The sequence below is a fragment of the Diorhabda carinulata genome, chromosome 2 (genome assembly GCF_026250575.1).
Source record: "Diorhabda carinulata isolate Delta chromosome 2, icDioCari1.1, whole genome shotgun sequence".
NCBI classification, from domain to species: Eukaryota; Metazoa; Arthropoda; class Insecta; order Coleoptera; family Chrysomelidae; genus Diorhabda; species Diorhabda carinulata.
In genome coordinates, this window is record NC_079461.1 from 20667478 (window position 1) to 20683053 (window position 15576).

Sequence of the window (15576 nt, forward strand, 5' to 3'; positions counted from 1 at the left end):
ATCCACTTAGACCAGAGGATGTCGCTTTTTAGTTTATTTATGGTTTAGGTTCGATATGTAATCGATAAGCATTCAGGCATTTTATCACACGTGTTTTGATGAAATAACACTGGTATTTATGAATGAATAGTATAAACATCAATATAAATCAACATATATCGATATTTATACAGATTATATTTCAACTCTCGTTTATTTCAATTAATGTTATTTTATTGAAAATTATAAAAAAAAATGCGAAAGTTTTGACAATAATTTATTTAAAATTTCCCGAAAATATGTTAATATGAAAATTCTTCCATTATAATTCTTCTTCACTGTAACCTTCCCATAAGGTGGGATCCAAAGATAACAAAGACAATGCAGCAAAAGACGACATTAATAAATTGAATTGATTTGCTTTTTTTAGACAACATCCTTCTTTTCTTTTGATAAAAAAATAATTTATAGCATAGTTCAAACCAGCAAGAACGGCATAAAGATTATAGAAACATCCCACAATAATATAACAAAGCAGACTCGTTATAACGTTTAAATCTGTTAAATCTTGTCGTTTATATTCAAGTATGATGAACATGAGTAATGTCGCGAAAGCGATACCGGCAGGAATGTAAGATATTTCTGGAGGAGCGACATCATTTTTTAACAAAAATTCCGATACTATTAACGGGAGAGTTAGCACCAGTTGGGCATAGTCTAGTAATATACGGAGGTCACAATATGTGTCATCATTAGCTATAAAAAATATTTTTATTGTAAATTGATTTAAAAAAAATGTCGCTACTTACTATATCTCAATAATCCAGCGCAAGCATTCGCAATCATGATAAGATAAGAGATGTGTGCCAAATGACGGACATCTTTATCGACTACTTGCTCGTAATAAATTTTTAGGCAAAAAGCAGCGACTACGGAAAGTTGTACTGAAGACCAACACGGTATAACATATTTTTGAATTACACCATTAGAGTTTCCTTTTGTAGAAGCCATGTCTAAGAATTACTATAATTTTGAAAAGTTGAAAATGGCATTTGTATAAAATGAAATGTCATAAATTTGAATTTGTATTCATACTGGATATTGTATCAAAGACAATACACAAGGACTCTATTCTCCTGGTAATGTGATTAAAAGTTCACAGAAATCATCTATGTTTAGATGATTCACGACTATGTTATTGTTTTTTTGACACATTTGTGCCATCTAGAAGTATTTAACTACTTTAACTACTAATTTGACATTTTACAATAGTTTATACTTCAAAAAATAATAGGTTTAGGCGTAATTTTACAACTTAGGGTGAAACAGGAGATTAAATGCTAGTTTATACCAAGAATTTAAGTCAATAAATTGAAAACTTGTTATACTCCTCTTTGTCATTGCTACCACTTGAAGCTAAAAGGCAATTTTAAAAGATTAAACCTATATTAAAAAGGCACAAATAACATGAATAAAGCTCAATTATAACTCAACAAGCAGAATTGAATCACCATGAAAATATTTACAATATGTCATATTTGACAATTTGATTTCAATAAGTAAATAAAGAAATTTAATCACTTTTGTTTTCAAATTATAAAACCATATAAATTTATCAACTATTTAAAAATAGAGAGAAAATTAAATCAGTTCTTGGGTAAGTTGCAGGAAACATCTTTCAAATCAAGCTGGATCTTAATTTAGTTTCATCTTTTTTAATTTTAATATCAGTGGCGGGATTGTTTAAAATTAAATATGCTAATTTAATAAAAAAAGAAGAATTTATTTCCCAATTTCCGCTTCATAGAATAATTGAAAAATATTTTTTATATTCCACGAAGCGTTTAAATGTTGTAATAACAAGGAAGTTCCTTCTTAAACAATAGTTACCATGTCGAAAATATTTAAAGATTGTGGAGACAAACCATACATGGTAAGTGTGTATATAACCATATCTTTTTCAAAATATGACTCATATTCTCCTTGTAGTTTGGCGATAGAAACAAATATCTTTCGAGAATAACAAAATCTTTGTATTATGGAAAATTGCCCGCAACGGATTGTTTGAGTTTACCTGTAACAGGTGAGATATCCTATATAGGTTACCGTATGTGGCAAAAAAACTTTCTCAAACTAATAAAAATATTATTTTTAGAGTTAGCGGCAGAAATATTTTCCGAAGCTCAACAAGGAAAATCTTTGGATAGATTACATTATTACAAAGCTGCTGATATATCTAGGAACGCTTGTGTGGCCCCGTGCTCTCTAGTATTAGCACTTCTTTATTTGGAGAGACTGAAAACGTGCAATTCACAATATCTTGATAGAGTTGCCCCTTCTGATTTGTTTCTTGTCTCATTGGTATGAACACGACTATAAATCCTTATAATATATATTAAACCCCCTAATAATGATTTATATGTAATTTTAGATGGTTTCTTGTAAATTTTTATTTGATGATGGTGAAGGTGATGAAGTATTTTTAGACGAATGGGCTATTTCAGGAAATATCCCAATAAAGGACTTGATAAAACTTGAAAAGGAGTTTTTACATGCTATAGTAGGTACTATAATTTCAATAAAACACGAATTGATCAACTACTATCAACAATCTTAATTGATTATATGTATATGAAATGTTAATAAATCAAATTTTTTTATAGAAATGGAATATCTTTGTTAGCAAATCGAAATTCTATGAAAAACTAAAAGAAATTGAATCAACTTTGGCATTAAAGCAAGGAAAACAGCGAAATTTTTTCACATATACAGAACTCGAAACTTTATCCTCTTTGGTGGAAATTCAAAAAATAATTTACTGTTTGATAACAGTTTCAGCTGTATTAGCTTTAACTTATCTAGCCGGAGTTTTAACTCTAGTTGGATCAGTTTATTTGACCAGTCAAATACCAGGAACTACTTTGTACAATAAAATCGAAGGAAAAGTTAAAGAACCACTTACACAGTCAAGAAATGACATTTGGGAACCTTGTTTGGACTTAAAGACTGACATTGATAATAAATTGAGAGCCCCAAGGGTCATAGGAATGTTAAAAACGAGTATTTTATTGGCTTCCATTAAAACAAATGATACATACGAAAATAAGAATTTTGAAAACATTTCTTGGGACTATTGGAACAATCCAGTTATGGATTGGTTGGCTAGAACATCAGAACTCGTTTCTTATTTCACTGTTAATCCGATATTTAACGTACCCAATTATTTAGAAACTACTACAACTAATTTGAAACGCATTAAATTGGAGGATCAAATTCATAAAGCGACTAAAACCAGGATTCAAGATCAAATGGAATCTTCTTGGCATACCGAGTGGATAGATTCTATAAAGATTGGAATTTACACTGAAAGTATTAATTTTTGATCGAAAAAGACTCCAATTTATATTTATTCAAATTACAATTTGAACTGAAACCTTTAACTTATTTTGATTAAAATTAGTTTTATTTTTCGTTTGTTTAGTTCGAAATTTATTTCCTCTAATCACTCCATTTGAATAAAAAATTATATTGTGGTGCAATTAAATGTTTTTTTTTTCTCATTAAAGTGCCTAATAAAAAATTGCTAACGGTTTTGTGTTGGATTTTTACCTCTACCAATTTTCATTCTCAGTTTCTAATGTTCTGGATCTAGAATTTAATGCCACATATCACATATAATTATGTTATTTGATCTTTCTATTTGGGCTGATTTGAACCAGCAACTTTTAGAAGGACCAAAAATTTGGAAAATACTTTAATGTATCCAGGATATGTGAAAAGAAGAGGAGTTGTTAATTTTCCTCTTAATACTAAAATCATTGCTTCTTTTCTTCTAATCGTTGAAGTATTATCATTCCAATCGTTTTTTTGACTTCAATTAGTGATTTAATTGACTATTGGAAGTACCAAATATGTAATTTTGAATGTTAGTGTTATGTAGTGGAATATATCAATGTTGGGTTTAAATTAACCTTCAACCAAAACTTGATAATAAAATAAACTTATACCCACTAATATTTTCATAAATTTCTATATTGAGAGGCTGGTCTCAAAGTTCACTGTCCATTACTAAACGAAACTCAAAAGTCTGATTAAAGACTTCTCCAGCTGCATCTTCAAAGGTCTTGACATAAAACACCATAGCTTCACCTTATTACTGAACAAAACATTGGGTACAAAATATAAAGTACTTCTGACAAGTTTCATTCAAAAACTTGTTAAAATACTTTGGAAATTAAAAAAAAACATCTATTTTACATTGTATGTATTTCCATCTTGATCAATGCTTCTTATATAGTACAATCTTTTATCGTTATCTGATATATAACTTGGAGCACCGCTCATTGGATCTCTTCCTTCATAATTTTTAGGAAACGCTATAACGTCTCTAATACTGCTAGTATTTAATAAAACACTTAATAATCTATCTAATCCGAGAGCTATACCTCCATGAGGTGGACAACCTGATGCCAACATATCCAGCATATGTTCCATGGTATCCGGTTTAATATTCAACACGTGAAGAATAGTACGTTGTAATTTTGGATCGTGGATTCTTATAGAACCGCCTCCTACTTCATGACCGTTAAGAACTAGATCATAAGCTAGAGCCCTCATCTAAAAATGTGAAATTTTTAAATATAGCTACTAAATATGATGACTTACCTTTAATGGATCCCTCTGTAATAAATCCATGTCTTCCGGATGAGGAGATGTGAATGGATGGTGCGCTGATTTCAAAGTTCCTTCTTCGGATAATTCGAAAAGTGGAAAATCAAGTACCCATAAGAAGTGTAAGCCTTTATGTCTTACAGTAATACCAGTACTTTCTAGAAGATTTATATATTCAATACGGATTTTTCCCATTAAAGACAGCTGAAAAATATTTATTCAATATATTGTATATACCTGAAAGACAATATTTAAGATATTTCATGCTACAATAGTGAAGATTAGATACTTACCACTTCTTGTTTATTTCCAAAAGCTAAAAATAGAATCGATTCTTCTTGAATATTATTTACATAAAAAAATTCGTTTGCTATTTCTTTTGATAACAATTTTCCTAATTTATTGATCGTTTCCTCTTTATTTTTAACCATATCAAACATAAGTTTAGCATTATTGAATTTCTTTGAAATATTTTCCATTGTTTCTTTGATTTTTTTATTTAAAATCGACAATTCTTTCGGGAAATTAATAAAATAAGCTCCAAAATCATCATTTCTTATTAAACTTTCATTTTTCTTTATAATATTTGTGCAGTTTCTCAGCTAAAATTATAATAAAAATAAAACACCTTTGGGTTAATTACCATCACTTACTTCATGGTCAAAAGTTAAATCAGGCTTATCAGATCCATATATTTCCATAGCTTCGCTGTAAGTTATTTTCCTAAACTCAATTTCTTTTGGTTTTAATTCTAAACTGTATGCGAATAAATCTTCTACGAGTTTGATAACAGATTCGATATTAGTGAAGGACATTTCGATATCTAGTTGTGTAAATTCCGGTTGTCTGTCTGATCTAGCCCCTTCATCTCTATAACATCTAGCAATTTGGAAATACCTATCAATTGCACCTGCCATTAATATTTGTTTGAATTGTTGAGGACTTTGGACTAGAGAATAAAATTGACCAGGAAATCTTGTCGGTACTATAAATTCTTGAGCACCCTTTAATATATAATTAATTTACACATATTACAAGGTGTATATTTACGTTTTACTTACCCCAGGAGTTGCTTTGAATAAAGTCGGTGTTTCGACATCTACAAAATCATTGCCGCACAAAAATTGTCTCATTCGCATTAGTAAATTTGATCTGTACCTTAAATTTTTTTGCATACGTGAAAATCGAAGATCTAAATACCTGTATTGCATTCTTAAAGGTTCTTTCGCCTTCTGGAATTCTCTTATATTAAACGGTAGATTCTCTTCCGCTTTATTAAGAATCTGAAAATAATATGCATGTGAAATTTATGGATTTATAAGCCAATATAACTCTTACTTTCAAATCATTTATTAGCACTTCAATTTCACCTGTAAGTTGATTATTATTAATCATTTCTTGTGGTCTGCTCAATACTATTCCAGATGCTTCTAGAATTGATTCAAACGGAATGTTTTTTAATAGTTTTTGAGTCTGTAAATCCTGTACAAAAACTTATTTTTTTATATTAATTTATAAAATTATTTCACTTACATCATCCCTAATCAATAATTGAGTATGCCCGTAACTATCCCGAAGAACAAGAAATTTATTCATTCTTTGATACTCCAACCAACCACATAATACTACATTTTCGCCAACATCTGTGCTTCTTAAACCACCACATGTATGTGTCCTATTTGTATATTTTCTACAGTTTTCATCTTTATATGACACCGATATTGAGTGATTACAATACGGTCTCGAAATATTTATTTTCTTGTTGAAATATAACTACAAAATCATCTTTGTTATTAATCATTTAGCAAAATTTGAATCCTCTGCTACCTTATCACTCTTCAGATATTTAACCAACGTTGAAAAAATTATATGTTTAGTATATAATTTTGAAACGTTCATAGTATTACATTTACCTTGAATATCTCGAAAACTATGGTGTTAAGTACTAAAATTAATTTATCTTAAGTACGTATCACAGATCACCTATATTAAGTCATTTGTAGCATGGATATAAAAGTTTTTATTCAAATATCGATATATCGTTCATCGATGATAATCGTTTCACATGAACGATTTTTTATCTTAAGCCCTTTTCACACATGCAAGTTGACACGGCTTAAAATTCCGTCACAGCGACTAATCACACAGTAGTGTATTGTGTACTGCGATACCATTCAAATGTACACGATTTCCGTATATACGGCAAGTCTTTCATAGTATTTATTAAATTGTTTATTTATGGCAATTTAATTCTCGTCCAGTTCTGTGTGACAAGACATCTTACATGTATAAAGACAGAAATGAGACAAAAAAAACGTGGAGGCAGAATTAAACAATAAATTCTGTAATTTCTAAGACAAAGACAAATGTAAAAACAAACGCGATTTTTTTATTTATGTCCATTAACCCGATCGACTACCATAAAAATAGAAGCAAACTGTGACTACATAGACGCTAGTGACAGAGGACACGAAGAAACCGTATACGTTTAAAACGTCGACATCGTATATGTGTGAAAATGGTGTTGTTTCATTTTTGTATTTATATAATGCAACGCCGAGCAAAAATTTATGTTAAAAATAAATGTTTATCCGATTTTTAATATATAGTGGCAAAAATTCAAGACCTAATTCATAATGAAAGATTTTGTATGTATTTTAGTGAAAATAGAAACACTGAAAAAAATCGATATTTCATTTTTAAAAGTATCGATTATTAGCGATGATACATTACTAGTCAGTTAATTTACTGCATACAATAACATAACCTCAAATATAAAAAATGTCAGCTGTAATATTAGGAGGTGGTTTATCAGGCCTTTCTGCCGCATATTATTTACTACGAAAAAGTCCAAAATATCAAATCGCATTATTAGAAGCTTCAAATCGTTTAGGAGGATGGATAAAGTCAAATTCTGTGGACAATAATATAATTTTTGAAGAAGGACCAAGAACAATAAGACCGCACGGACCAGCTGCTTCGAACACGTTATCGTTAATTGAGGATATTGGTTTGATAAAAGACGTTATTCCAATTTATTCAAACCACCCAGCAGCAAAAAATCGTATGATATATGTTGATAAACAACTACATTTTCTTCCATCTTCTATAGAAGGTTTGTTCAAAACTTTGCCACCTTTTAGTAAACCCTTGGTGAGTTTTTTACTACAAGACATATTTGCTGTTAAAAAAGACGTTAAGGATGATTCTATTTATGAATTTACTAAGAGAAGATTTGGAGAAGAGATGGCAGATAATTTAATAAGTGCTATGATATGTGGTATTTGTGCTGGAAACTCAAAGGAAATAAGTGTTAATTTTTTAATGAAAACTTTATTTGAATACGAACAACGATACGGAAATATCTATAAAGGATTATTGATGAATGCATTTAAAAGAAAAAATGGAAATGTTTTAAAAGGATTGGCTCTAAAAGCAAAAAAAGAACGATGGAATGTTTATTCTTTCAAAAATGGACTAGAGAGTCTTACTAAAGCCCTTGATTGTTCTATAAAAAATGATGTTAGTATTGAATTGAATAGTAAATGTAATAAATTAGAAATATCTAGAGATGGGGTTGTTGTAGAGCTGGAAAGTGGTAAATCACTTATGGCTCCTAAAGTAATTAGTACAATTTCTTCTGAAAGTTTAGGAAAATTATTAGAATCACAACATCCTGAGTTAGCAATGTTTTTAAAACGAATTAAAAGTGTAACAGTGGCAGTAGTGAATGTGTATTATAACAAACCATTATTAAAACATGAAGGTTTCGGGTTTCTTGTACCACCGAAAGAAAAATTACCGATATTGGGTGTTACTTATGACAGCAGTTGTTTTCCAAAAGGTGACAATACAGTGCTTACAGTTATGATGGGTGGAGCGTGGTTTGAACAACTTTTTGGTAAACATCCTGATAAGGAACGTATATTTAAAATTGCATTGGAACAATTAAAATTAATATTAGGTATAACTGAGACACCGGTTAAATTTAAAGTGAGCATTTTAGAGAATTGCATTCCGCAATATAAAGTAGGACATAACGAAAATTTGGGTTATATTAATAAATACATAGATGATAAAAAATTGCCTCTATCATTATGTGGGTCCTCTTACTATGGTGTTGGAGTCAATGATGTTATATTATCTGCAAAAAATGCTGTAGAAAAGTTGTTTTCGTAATATTTCAATGCAATTAGACTGTGATACTTTAATGTAAAGTTTGGGGATTATTTTTTAATCATCTCCGGTTTAATTATGTTTAAACATTAATTTTTAAGAATTAAAAAATTGTTGACACATTTTCATGTTCTTTCACCTGATAGTCCTAGATGTTTCGTTACAAGTTGTGATTGATATGTAAAATTTTGTCTCCCTCAAGGATAAAATTGATTCTAATAGATAGTTAATTTACCTGCTTTATATTTAAATAATTTATCACCATTTTATAAGTTTTAGATAATAATAGTTCAATTTTTATAATTGTTTTCAATTGAATTTGAATTAAACTATTTTCTATATACAATTTGAGTCATTTTACTTCATTAGAAAACAAAAAGGAACAATGTATCCCTGTATACTTCAACAGGCAGTGCTAATCAGAGACTTAATGCTATCATACCATTTTATTACATCAAAATCAATCAAAACTAACAGATATTGTAAAGATTTAGTTAACATCATACATAATGTTGAATTAAGTCAACCAGAATAATAAAGCATGTGAAATTGTTAAAAGCTCTTAAACAAAAACACTTTTTTCCCCACATAAGACCCCTCTCAGTATTTATGGAAGCTGATTAAAAGTCTAAATGGGCCCGAAGCCCCAAAACCACTCCTGAGGAGTCTAAGGGTACCATAAGAGGAGGGGTTTTGGCCAGTTCTTCTTAAACTTAGCACAGTGATTTGAAGGAAGCTAATTAAGTCTGACTGAGTCGTCAATGGAGAAGTTTCAAAAGTAACTTCATAAATATTTATCAATCGATTAAGGCAAGATGAAATAGTCCCTGCCACTTGAGGCAAGGTGTAGCAATTCAGTCAATTGGGTCAAGACTAATTTAAATATAGTTATCACCAAAATGTAAGCTTTTAATAAAAATTTCATGACCAATTCCTTGATACTTGAATATATTTTTGTTAAAAAAATGAGTAAACTTTTAGTGCGGACACAAATAAATTATTTCATAAAAGTATAAATGCTATAAGTTCACATATTATTTGGTTGTGCCCTATTTTTGATATACCATCAATAATGTACATTGAAAAACGCTAATAATAACACTAATAACTTGGTAAAGTACTAATAATGAGTATATTATGCTTATATATAAATGTACGAGTGTTTTTTAGAATACCACAACTAAATGGTTATACATATTTTTCTATGGCCATAGAAAAAAAAATCACATGTATCGCTTATAAAATAGATTAAAATTCAATTAACAACACACAAATGTAGAAAATTATCTGGGTAACTTAGGTGTTCTGAAAGCCATTGCAACGGTGTATCTAAGGGAGGAATTAATCCGTGAGTTTTTATCATTACTGCAAAAAAATAGACGATTTTTAATAAAGAATCATAAATATCTTTTTGCTAGACTTAAATATATTATTTTTATCTTAATGATTTAAATTAAATTTTACCGTTAGTATTTTCTGGAAAAATTTCATGTATTAGATCCTGTAGAGTTTTTTTGGTACCATTTTCAGTCACTGGTTGTGTTAATTTCTGTTTATATCCATTTTCGAAATAACACCTGTATGGAATATACTTAAAATGTTCATAATCGTTTGTTGCTTCCATTAGTTTTCTATTTACAGCCCAAAACTGATCAAATTTATCTAAAAATCGAGTAAATTGAAACATTGAACTAATCTATGATGACACCATGAAACAGGTACAGCTAAAGATTGGGAAAAATGGCTGGTAAAGGAAAAATTGCTGATGACAGACTTTGTAATTTAATCAATGACACTTTGAAAGGAAAAAACACTCAAAAAAATAGAATTAATAATCAAGATATCAAAACTGTGGTTGGGTTGATCATATTTTCATAGTTCTGTTGCAAATTAAATTACCAATCAAGAAAAATTCAAGTACACAAAAAATAATTTGCAAACTCCCTTATGAGGAACAATTAAACTGATAGTTATAAGCCCCCTGGGGTCACACAGTGGAGAGAAAAAATCATCTAGAAATGAAAATATATACCCATAACTCTGCAATACGTCCTGTACCTAGTTCATGCTTGTGGACTCAAAATTGTTTTGTTTCAGTCCCACTCTTTTTACCTAATACATAAAAATGTTATAAGTGCATTTTGTTAAGCCCAGAACCAAGTAAATTCCTAAAAAAACTTGCTTTGTTGAGAGATATTAACATATTATAAGCCTAATAACATTTTTTAATAAAGATTTTAGGAACATAAATTTAACTAGACAAAAGGGAGGAAAAAATATTGAGCCTAGGGGCACCAAAATGCTAAATCCGGCCGTGTATTGTTAGCAGGAAGAAGTATAATTAACTTCAGACAACAAAGACAATCCTGATATAACAAATAAACAATAAAAATATAAGACAAAAAAAATTAAACTATTAAAAAATGAAAAATATTTCTTTCTTTTGTGAATATTACCATTTTGTAATCCAAGCCATAATTGATTGTGATCCTTCTTTTGCATACTTCCTGCTATTTGTCCTCTGTGTTTCAAAACATCGGCTTCTTTTAAACAAGACATAAAATAAGATTCCACCATATCCCTGAATATTTTAATACTTTAAATTATCATACTAAAAATTTGAGGGGACTTACTTATTGCTAAACCGAAATATTTCCGACTCTGGAAATTTATCAAAATGAACAATAATATTCCACGGCAAGAGTTCATCTTTATCGAATAAAAGATCATACAACACCCCTATCGGGTAGTGCCATTTCAACGGTTGACCATTATATTCCAACCACATTTCTTGTTCTGATTTTTCATTGTCGACGTATTTAATAAAATGCCTTTTCACTTTATCAGAAACCAACGGAAAATAACTAAGTCGTGGAACCATTAAATAAAATGGATCTGGTTCTCGAACATCGGCAACCTCTTCGCCATCTAAACGGAAGCAAATTGGCAATTTTCCTTCCCAAATTTCGCGGAGAATCTCTCTATCGTTTGCCATTGCTTATAGCGTTAACTTTGAAACAAAAAGATACAGATAGTTGGGTTAGAACGATGTAATGTTAATTCTCATATTTAGTAGGGCTAGTGAATCGTAAGAAGAAAAAAGAAGATTGTTACTAACTTCATTTCAAAACTAACTAACCTCAAATAACAGTGCCACACGTGTTTGTATAATACTATGTATATACGATTATAAATATTTTATTAAAAAATGACAGGGAGTAAAGTGTTTTTACCCTGCCGAGGTTTAGGATACGTTAGTAATCACATCCCTTTACAAGTTAGATATATAAAAAGCAGAAAAGAAAATCTTATCGTAACATGTGTTGGAAAGTCTTTTCATACTTATGGAATATCACATTTCGGCCTATTAAGTGTAAGTGGTTTACACCATGACAATATAAATTGTATGACTTCAGATGCGTATCATGTATATACGGCTGTAGATAATGTTATATATGCTTGGAGAAGAGGTACCGAATTAAAACACAGCTATAGGGGACATAAAAGAAAAGTACATTTAATGATACCTTTTGGAGCTCATCTAATTTCTGTAGATGAATCTAATAATATCAAAATATGGGATATAAAGGCTGAAACTGTATACTTGGAGCTTCTGTTTAGTACCTTTAATATAAGTGCCATTATGCATCCAAGTACTTACATCAACAAAATATTATTAGCCAGTGATACGGGAAGCTTGCAACTGTGGAATATTAACAAAGCAAAATTGATTTACGCATTTAAAAGTTGGAAAGCGTCGGTTACTTGTTTAGAACAAGCACCAGCAATTGATGTTGTTGCTGTTGGTCTGAGCACAGGTAAGTAATTTGTCTTTAACTTGAAGATATCATTACAAATATACATAATTTAGGAAGAATTGTTCTTCACAATTTAAAATATGATGAAACTATTATGGAATTTAATCAAGATTGGGGTATGGTTACCTCGATATCATTCAGAACAGATGGGTCACCCATTATGGCAACTGGAAGTGCCTGTGGTCATATAGTGTTCTGGAATTTAGAAGAAAGGAAAGTTGAAAATCAGTTATTAGCTGCCCATGATGGAGCTGTTACCGGAATGGTATTTCTTCCAAATGAGCCTCTTGTTGTAACATCATCTCCAGATAATACTTTGAAATTGTGGATTTTTGATAATTCAAATGGAAGTGCCAGATTACTACGAATACGCGAAGGTAAATAGTATAATGTAATAATATAATAAAGAAAATCTTCCTCCCATTAGTCTGGTTAAAGTTACTTTCCTAAAAATTTCTTTAAAAAATTATATGAGGCTTATATGTTAATTGCAGAAACAACTCTCTTGGATGAAAGTTTTTTGAGAAATGTACTTTTTGTAAAATTACTTTTTTCACTAATAAAACAATATACTATTATCTTATAGGTCATTCGTCCGCCCCTACTTACATAAGGTTTCATGGATCAAATGGTGACAACATCTTGAGTTGTGCTGGTGATTCTACATTAAGAATATTCAACACTCGCACTGAACAGTTCAATAAAAGTATGGGAAAAGCTTCTTACAATAGAAAAATAAGTAAAAAACGAGGTAGAGCAGTAGAAGATCCCCTAAAAATGCCACCAATTATACAGTTCACTTCTGAAACAACTAGGGAAAAAGAATGGGACAATATTGCAGCCATACATTCTGATATAACTTTGGTAACAACTTGGTCTTATGACAAAGTTAAAATGGGACAATTGAAATTGCTACCAGAGAGGTTTCAGAAAAAGAATAAAGATGTTAATTTAGAAGTTACAGCAACTTGTTTATGTTTATCACATTGTGGCAATTTTGTTATTGTTGGGTACAGTACCGGACACGTGGATAGGTAAAAATTTTCATATATAGTAGAATAAGTGTTCTCACTTATCATTTTTAATATTGTAGATTTAATATGCAATCTGGAATCTGGAGAGACTCATATGGAAACCAAAAAGCACACTCTAACCCAGTACGTGGAGTTACAAGTGATACTCTCAATCAGGTAATTATTACTGGAGGTGGTTGTGAGGTTAAATTTTGGAGATTCAAATGCAAAGGTAATTCAAATCTTATGATACATTTAGGAGATTTTTAATAACAAATGTTTTAGGAACCAATCCATTGGCAACAATTCCTTTAGAAGAACAAATCAGTTTCTTCCGCTCACATAGGGAAAGTTCCTTATTAGTTATGGCAATGGAAGATTTTTCTATCTACATAATGGATATTGATACTCAGAGAATCGTTAGGAAGTTTACAGGTCACACAGCACAACTAACAGATGTCACTTTCAGTCCAGATTCAAGATGGCTTATCACTGCTTCAATGGATCGTTCAATACGAACTTGGGATATACCTTCAGGTCAATTAATAGATGAATTTGCTACAGACGCAGCTTGTATATCCTTGGATATGTCGCCAACGGGAGAATCTCTAGCTACAGCGCATGTCGATTATTTGGGAATCTTTCTTTGGAGTAACAAAACTATTTATAGTAAAATCGCATTGAAAAGTATTACTCCAAGTGATGGTCCTCCGTTGGTTCTTTTACCGGAAAGTGGTAGGGATATGGAAGTAGAAGTAGATGAAGAAAAACAAAACATTGAAGAATTTATTTCTCCTGAACAAATAAATCGAGAATTAATAACATTGTCAGGACTTTCCACATCTAGGTGGCAAAATTTATTGAACCTTGATGTTATTAAAAAGAGAAATAAACCAAAAGAACCACCAAAGACACCGAGAGCAGCACCTTTCTTCCTTCCCACAATAGCATCTATAAATAATATCCAATTCGATGTTAAACCAGAATCTGAAGAGGAAAGCAAATTTGTAACTCCAATAAGTTTTGAAAATTTAACTGAATTTGGAAAATTACTAATGGAAACAACAATAAACTTTGATATGGTTATTGAAAAACTAAAAAGTTTCGGTCCATCTATGACAGATTTTGAAATAAAGTCACTTTCTCCTGATAACGGTGGATCTTTGGAGGTGATGCTACAATTTATGAAGTGCGTCGAGTGCATATTGAAATCCAATAGAGACTTTGAATTAGCAGAAGCTTATTTGAGTGTATTTCTGAAAGCTCACGGCAGTTGTATTGCTCAAAATAAATTGCTCAGAGACTACTTACCTAACATCATGAGTTGCCACGGTGTAGCTTGTGACAGGTTACAGGAGAAGTTATTGTATTGCATTTGCGTTGTACAGAATTTGAAGACTATGTAATGAGAATAGTGGAAACATGAAGAAATGTTTGACTGAAGAAAATAAATTAGAATCTTCGGATGAATTCTTATGATACAGGTCTTAATGGTAGACAAAGTGTGAAGTGATGCATCTATAGGAAGGTGTAGGATAAAAAATCAGTAAGCAACAGTTAAAAATTATTAATAATCAAGATGAACCTTCAAATTAATACAGGACCTCGGGATTTTTTTTTATTTTGTATATATGTATTATTTTTTAACTAAAAAAATATAAAATTTATACTGATTCCACAAAATTTTTTTATTTTTTATATCCAGTAGCAAGTGGAGTTATGACTTTTATGAATTTGAGTTTAATTGTAAAAAAGAACTTGAATTTCTAGTTAGTCTACAAGTATCTGGGGCTCTGGAAATCTTTCCAATAAGGATAAAACTGTACGGAAAGAGTTTTAGTTCTTAGCACGGAAAGAGTTTTAGGACTTAGTACGGAAAGATCATCCCAGGGTATCCAACTTGTGCAAGAGTTTTAGGA

The 15576-nt window shown here is 30.5% G+C and overlaps 6 protein-coding genes across 6 annotated transcripts; 3 read left to right on the forward strand and 3 right to left on the reverse strand.

The window, feature by feature from the left end:
* Positions 1-243: 243 nt before the first annotated feature.
* LOC130903768 (uncharacterized) lies at positions 244-1096 on the reverse strand. The gene is made up of 2 exons (XM_057816032.1): positions 789-1096; positions 244-735 (listed from the first exon to the last, which is right to left on the reverse strand). Exons 1-2 carry the CDS (start codon positions 988-990, stop codon positions 302-304), a joined length of 636 nt encoding a protein of 211 aa, XP_057672015.1. The 5' UTR covers positions 991-1096; the 3' UTR covers positions 244-301.
* A 510-nt stretch (positions 1097-1606) lies between these two features.
* LOC130904197 (protein CNPPD1) lies at positions 1607-3569 on the forward strand. The gene is made up of 5 exons (XM_057816826.1): positions 1607-1912; positions 1969-2062; positions 2135-2340; positions 2411-2539; positions 2643-3569. The coding sequence occupies exons 1-5, from the start codon at positions 1871-1873 to the stop codon at positions 3360-3362; spliced, it is 1191 nt and encodes a 396-aa protein (XP_057672809.1). The 5' UTR covers positions 1607-1870; the 3' UTR covers positions 3363-3569.
* Positions 3570-4227: 658 nt separating this feature from the next.
* LOC130903869 (aspartate--tRNA ligase, mitochondrial) lies at positions 4228-6694 on the reverse strand. The gene is made up of 8 exons (XM_057816228.1): positions 6478-6694; positions 6184-6423; positions 5989-6132; positions 5712-5933; positions 5304-5654; positions 4944-5252; positions 4645-4854; positions 4228-4596 (listed from the first exon to the last, which is right to left on the reverse strand). Exons 1-8 carry the CDS (start codon positions 6547-6549, stop codon positions 4228-4230), a joined length of 1917 nt encoding a protein of 638 aa, XP_057672211.1. The 5' UTR covers positions 6550-6694.
* Positions 6695-7142: 448 nt separating this feature from the next.
* On the forward strand, positions 7143-9172 carry LOC130904196 (protoporphyrinogen oxidase). The gene has a single exon (XM_057816825.1). It carries the CDS (start codon positions 7432-7434, stop codon positions 8827-8829), a length of 1398 nt encoding a protein of 465 aa, XP_057672808.1. The 5' UTR covers positions 7143-7431; the 3' UTR covers positions 8830-9172.
* An 85-nt stretch (positions 9173-9257) lies between these two features.
* LOC130904199 (autophagy protein 5) lies at positions 9258-11936 on the reverse strand. The gene is made up of 4 exons (XM_057816827.1): positions 11460-11936; positions 11283-11407; positions 10291-10488; positions 9258-10191 (listed from the first exon to the last, which is right to left on the reverse strand). The coding sequence occupies exons 1-4, from the start codon at positions 11819-11821 to the stop codon at positions 10082-10084; spliced, it is 795 nt and encodes a 264-aa protein (XP_057672810.1). The 5' UTR covers positions 11822-11936; the 3' UTR covers positions 9258-10081.
* Positions 11860-15340, forward strand: LOC130904193 (WD repeat-containing protein 36). Its single transcript, XM_057816816.1, has 5 exons — positions 11860-12644; positions 12698-13021; positions 13231-13678; positions 13738-13889; positions 13943-15340. Exons 1-5 carry the CDS (start codon positions 12035-12037, stop codon positions 15061-15063), a joined length of 2655 nt encoding a protein of 884 aa, XP_057672799.1. The 5' UTR covers positions 11860-12034; the 3' UTR covers positions 15064-15340.
* Positions 15341-15576: the final 236 nt, after the last annotated feature.

Excerpts from the sequence above, each read along its gene's own strand:
- LOC130903869 (XM_057816228.1), bottom strand. The coding sequence starts at position 6,549 with ATGAACGTTTCAAAATTATATACTAAACATATAATTTTTTCAACGTTG. Across the intron at positions 5,655-5,711 it reads TATTCAAAGCAACTCCTGGG|GGTGCTCAAGAATTTATAGT; the intron begins GTAAGTAAAACG and ends TATATATTAAAG. Across the intron at positions 4,855-4,943 it reads TTGGAAATAAACAAGAAGTG|CTGTCTTTAATGGGAAAAAT; the intron begins GTAAGTATCTAA and ends AATATTTTTCAG.
- LOC130904196 (XM_057816825.1), top strand. The coding sequence starts at position 7,432 with ATGTCAGCTGTAATATTAGGAGGTGGTTTATCAGGCCTTTCTGCCGCA.
- LOC130904193 (XM_057816816.1), top strand. The coding sequence starts at position 12,035 with ATGACAGGGAGTAAAGTGTTTTTACCCTGCCGAGGTTTAGGATACGTT. Across the intron at positions 12,645-12,697 it reads TGCTGTTGGTCTGAGCACAG|GAAGAATTGTTCTTCACAAT; the intron begins GTAAGTAATTTG and ends TACATAATTTAG. Across the intron at positions 13,890-13,942 it reads TTGGAGATTCAAATGCAAAG|GAACCAATCCATTGGCAACA; the intron begins GTAATTCAAATC and ends CAAATGTTTTAG.
- LOC130904199 (XM_057816827.1), bottom strand. The coding sequence starts at position 11,821 with ATGGCAAACGATAGAGAGATTCTCCGCGAAATTTGGGAAGGAAAATTG. Across the intron at positions 10,489-11,282 it reads ATGGCTTGGATTACAAAATG|ATAAATTTGATCAGTTTTGG; the intron begins GTAATATTCACA and ends CTCGATTTTTAG. Across the intron at positions 10,192-10,290 it reads TTTTCCAGAAAATACTAACG|TAATGATAAAAACTCACGGA; the intron begins GTAAAATTTAAT and ends ATTTTTTTGCAG.
- LOC130904197 (XM_057816826.1), top strand. The coding sequence starts at position 1,871 with ATGTCGAAAATATTTAAAGATTGTGGAGACAAACCATACATG. Across the intron at positions 1,913-1,968 it reads GTGGAGACAAACCATACATG|TTTGGCGATAGAAACAAATA; the intron begins GTAAGTGTGTAT and ends TTCTCCTTGTAG. Across the intron at positions 2,540-2,642 it reads AGGAGTTTTTACATGCTATA|AAATGGAATATCTTTGTTAG; the intron begins GTAGGTACTATA and ends ATTTTTTTATAG.
- LOC130903768 (XM_057816032.1), bottom strand. The coding sequence starts at position 990 with ATGGCTTCTACAAAAGGAAACTCTAATGGTGTAATTCAAAAATATGTT. Across the intron at positions 736-788 it reads CGCTGGATTATTGAGATATA|CTAATGATGACACATATTGT; the intron begins GTAAGTAGCGAC and ends TATTTTTTATAG.